The sequence below is a fragment of the Gouania willdenowi genome, chromosome 20 (assembly GCF_900634775.1).
Source record: "Gouania willdenowi chromosome 20, fGouWil2.1, whole genome shotgun sequence".
In the NCBI taxonomy this organism is placed as follows: Eukaryota; Metazoa; Chordata; class Actinopteri; order Blenniiformes; family Gobiesocidae; genus Gouania; species Gouania willdenowi.
The window spans coordinates 9,087,333-9,092,033 of NC_041063.1; the positions used below are offsets into that span (position 1 = coordinate 9,087,333).

A 4,701-nucleotide genomic window follows, 5' to 3' on the forward strand; every position below is an offset into this window, starting at 1 on the left:
GAGTCTAAAAAAAACCAACTAATTTAATATGTTGTTGGGTTTCTTAAAAAATTGGAGATGGATGAAAAATACATCATAATATGTCCCCTTTAACAAAATGCATGCAATTTCCTGCATTCCGGTGCATTTTTTTTCCTTTACCAACTTAGAATTGTTGGTTGAGATTTTGACGACCTCTTAATTTCAGCAGCAGCCACAGAAATCCTTTGATCCCTCCATGCACATGTGATTGAGTGAGGATGAAAGGAGGAGAGGTGGGCGAACGCTTCGTGTGTGGGGATGGAAGCTACCAAGTGTGCAGCTGGAAAGGGGTGCGGCATATAAATGTGTTTTGTATTTTGTCATTAAATGGTTGTAAAATACATCACACATCAATGTAGGAAATTTTAAATTAAATATTTGAGAATTTATGTTTTGACAAAAATAATGGGGGGGTTAAATTAGTTCAGTTTGAATATTGGGGGGGGGGGGTAACCCCCCATCCCCACGTATTTTACGCCTATGGGACCACTGTTAGAAATGTCTCCAGTGTTTAATGAAATATACTGTTTATATAAAAATACACAATTGTGCCCATGGTGACACCATTTATCAATGTAAAATGATAATATAATAAATAGATATATTCAATTCTCTCTCTCTCACACACACACCATGGTGACTCCAAACCAGCAAATACAAGATTATAAACAAAACTCGAATGACTTATTATACATGTATTGAGTTTGACTGAATACAATGAGTCTTGATATAATTTACTAAATTGAGCATTTTTACACTTTAGTCTAAAATTATTATTATTATTATTATTATTATTATTATTATTATTATTATTATTATTATTATTAATAACATCCCAAAACATTTTTATTGATAATTCAACAAGCAAGTCCAGACAGTTTTTCTGACTGCTTGGATTTTAGTTCTTGTTTTAAACATTCATCCAATTTTTGTCCTTTCTTTAATCGGCTGCAATCTGCCCTCCCTTCAGGACCCGTACGCCTCCAGGATTCTGAGGCGTGCAGGAAAGATTGTTGTCGACCCCTCCCACCCCGGTCATAAACTGTTTCAATCTCTCAGGAAGAAAGTTTCGGTCCATCAGGACCAGAACCTCCAGACACAAAAACAGCCTCTTTCCCTCTGCCACCATTCACATGAACAAAGCCCCATATATATATATATATATATATATATATATATATATATATATATATATATATATATATATATATATATATATATATATATATATATATATATCATTGTTATCCTTTTTTCTCTACCTATCCTTTATTTATCCCTCATCCTTTGTATTTATCATTATTATTATTATTGTTGCTGGCTTGTTTCTTTGTTTTAGTTCCGCACACCGACTACCATGTCAAATAAAATATAAAACTTTTCTGATTCTGATTTTAACATTATAATAATAATAATAATAATAATTTTTATTATTATTATTATTACTGTTAATAAAACATCAGATTTTCTACCATCACAAATGTTTTACCAATTCAAAATATATGAAATATATGATCTATTATTGTATCAGTGGCTAAATATATTTTGAAAAGGGTCAAAATGACGAAAAGTAGTGTAGAAATAAAGAAGGTTTGAGATCTAGATTATTCATTCAATACATTTATTTACAAATATACATGTACCATGCAATTATACAAAGAACTAAACAAACAAAGAATAAAAACTAATTACTTCTTCACAGAGGAAAACAAGCAACATGAAACATTTTTTTGAAGTCGAGAGAAGAACTTCCTTACTGACACACTCCCTCTCCCTCTCTCTCTCTGGCTTTTTCTCTCTTTCTCACTCTCTTGCTTTCTCTCTTTGGCTTTCTCTCTCCTTCTCACTTTTTCTCTCACTCTCTCTCTTAAAAGTTCAGCACGCCCTGTCCAAAGTCGAGAGAAGAACTTCTGAACTCGTTTCAGGAATCTGCCCGAGAACCTCATAGAGTCGGAGGCGGGGAAGGAGACGTCTTCTGCATTAGGTCCATTGGAAGAGGGAAACAACTTCACAGGAGAACGTGGGACATCCTCAATCCAATCTTCTGATACATGTGTCTCACAATGTCCACATTTGTCGTTTGCAGGAGACAGTGGGGACTCATCATCCCTGTTTTCTGTTTCATGTTTCTTAATTTGCCCATCTTGGCCAGATGCAAGAGTAATGTCATCCATTTCTTTAGTAGGAGGAAAAATAAAAAAAAAAAGATTAGTTTAGAAATTCAATAGAACAACTAGTTGATCACCATGTGCGTGATTGTCTCCACGGTGCAGTCACTCACTATTCTCTGCTGTCTGGCTCCTGGGCTGGCTCAGGTATGACCCTGTGATAAAGGGATGCTGAAGAGCCTCAACAGGAGAGATTCTCAGATCCCCATCCAGATGTAACAACTCTTTTAGGAAGTCGATGAACACCTTCCTGTCTTCCATTTCTTCAGCATCCTCTACTTCAGAGATCTAGATTAAAAAAAAAAAAAAACAAGAGTTAGGTCAATACACAAGTTCACACCTATCTTGCTCATGACAAAACAAAAAAAAAACACGTGAATAAATTCAGCTTATTAACGCAATTTTAAGGTGGGTTGCATTTTAAAGAAGAAATCTCTACGAAGTATTTGAACTCAAATACCGTAGAGAACACTTACATAGAGCAGGTCATCCAATGATGAGAAATGAGCACGAGATTTGGGCCACTCCTCTGCTTTCTTTTTGTTTCTAGATGAGTATTCTTCTGGGGTCTGTGGAAACACAACAACAATGAAAAGGGTTTATGAGAAGTTTAGGGCAACAATCAAGGTTCAACAACAATGAAAACTATGTTTTACCAGCAGCCTCCATTGTGTGCCAAATTCATCCTCTTTACAAAAGAATCTCTGGCTGTACATGCCAAAGCGGAGGTGGTATTTCGACGGCATGCCCAGCATCTCCACCATGCACTTCATCTGCAGAAAGAACACACAAATACACATATTAGGGGCAGTTACTCAAGACTTACTATACATGTGGAAAAGAGAACATGTGTTATTAAATGGATGAAGGGATGATGTATATAAAAAAAAAAAAAGACCTACCATGAGGTATTCACAGTGGAAAGGAAAGAGATGATCATTGAGGTAGAGAAAGGCCAGCGTACAGCCCACTCCCCACATGTCAATGGCTCCTGAGAATGGAAGGCCAAGACAAACCTCTGGGGCTCTGCGACGCAAAATGAATGAAATACACTTAGAAAAATGTTGCTTAGCATTAACTACCAACACTATAATGACAGAGGTTTGTTACAAAAACACAGAAGTAATTCAGGGTGACACCCTCATACCTGTAGCCGATGGGCTGAAGAATCATCCCGGGACAGATGGCAGAGAATGAAGAAGCCATTCCAAAGTCAACCAGCTTCACTCTGACTGGATCCTCGTCTATGTCGGCCAACATAACATTGTCGGGCTTGATGTCGCCATGTATGACCCTTACAGACTTAAGTCCCTGCAATGCCACCAACAGCTATAGAGACACAATTAGAAAAGACATGATTAGAATAGAGTTTCTCTTATTCAGATGTTTAAGATCAGGTTTGCACTTCAAGCTTTCTAAAATCAATCAGCAAGCATTACCATGGGATTAAAACGATTCTTACCTGCTCTGCAATGGGGCGGATATTGTGTACTTTAATTGAACAGACTAGATGGGATAAATCCACATCCAACAACTCAAAGACAAGGCAGTTATAGCCCAAGTATTGAAATTGTTCGTAGAATTTAACCACATTGATGTTGTCTGCATTCAATGAGCCGATGGTCTTCAGCATGGACACCTGAAAGGAAAGAAGCACTATTAGATCACCTTTATATCGCTGTACCTCAACAGTTCATAGTTAAAGTCCTGTTGGAGGCCCAAAAACTAGGAGAGATCCAAACACCTACCTCATCCTCTATGTCTTGCAAATACTCATTCTTCAGGATTTTTACCGCCACTGTGCTGCTGCTGTTATCAGCCCAGCACATTGCCACTTCTCCGAAGCTGCCTTCTCCAATAAATTGGAGGATGGTGTAATGAGTGGAGTTGCTCTGGAGGACCTGCCCTACCATTAGAGGATGTGCTGTTAAAGTGGACAGACAGAGCACATGGTTAGTATTCAGAATTCAAACATTAAGACTCACACAAACAAGGAAATCTCCTCCTGTCCTGGAAAATTACTTCATATAAGAAGTCCTGTCTCAGCATTGACTGCATGTGTAGGACGTCCTCATTTTTTTTTTGATACACTCAGAGTATGAGCCATGTTACTTTTCACAGTTAAAAGGTATAGTAGTAGTAGGTAGTAATACATGGTCTCAGTTTTCAAGTGCTCCTCATGCTATATGACATCTATTCTATAAACATTGAAGTCAAACACTCTTATTTTATGTATTATAAGTACCTACCTTTGACTCTGGAAGCTCTCACAAACTGTTCCTAACAGTATTAACTATATCAAATATTGAACTGTTTTTTTTTTTTCAATGAAAAATATTTTTCATGATTTGAAACCCGAGTAAATATTTTCTAATAATATTCTGCATGTTTTTAAATATATTTAAATCTAGTGATTCCTTTCATGACTACTGTACAGTTTTCTTTCATCTGAGCAGATTAAATTTCATCCTCATATTTTGTCTGTATAGTCTGCCTTACCTGCTGCAGCCAT

At 36.8% G+C, this 4,701-nt stretch overlaps 1 protein-coding gene across 1 annotated transcript; it reads right to left on the bottom strand.

The window, feature by feature from the left end:
- Window positions 1–1,896: 1,896 nt before the first annotated feature.
- LOC114454544 (homeodomain-interacting protein kinase 3-like) lies at window positions 1,897–4,701 on the bottom strand. The gene is made up of 10 exons (XM_028435092.1): window positions 4,689–4,701; window positions 3,938–4,113; window positions 3,778–3,828; window positions 3,337–3,518; window positions 3,092–3,215; window positions 2,846–2,962; window positions 2,666–2,758; window positions 2,303–2,477; window positions 1,963–2,197; window positions 1,897–1,906 (listed from the first exon to the last, which is right to left on the bottom strand). Exons 1-10 carry the CDS (start codon window positions 4,699–4,701, stop codon window positions 1,897–1,899), a joined length of 1,176 nt encoding a protein of 391 aa, XP_028290893.1.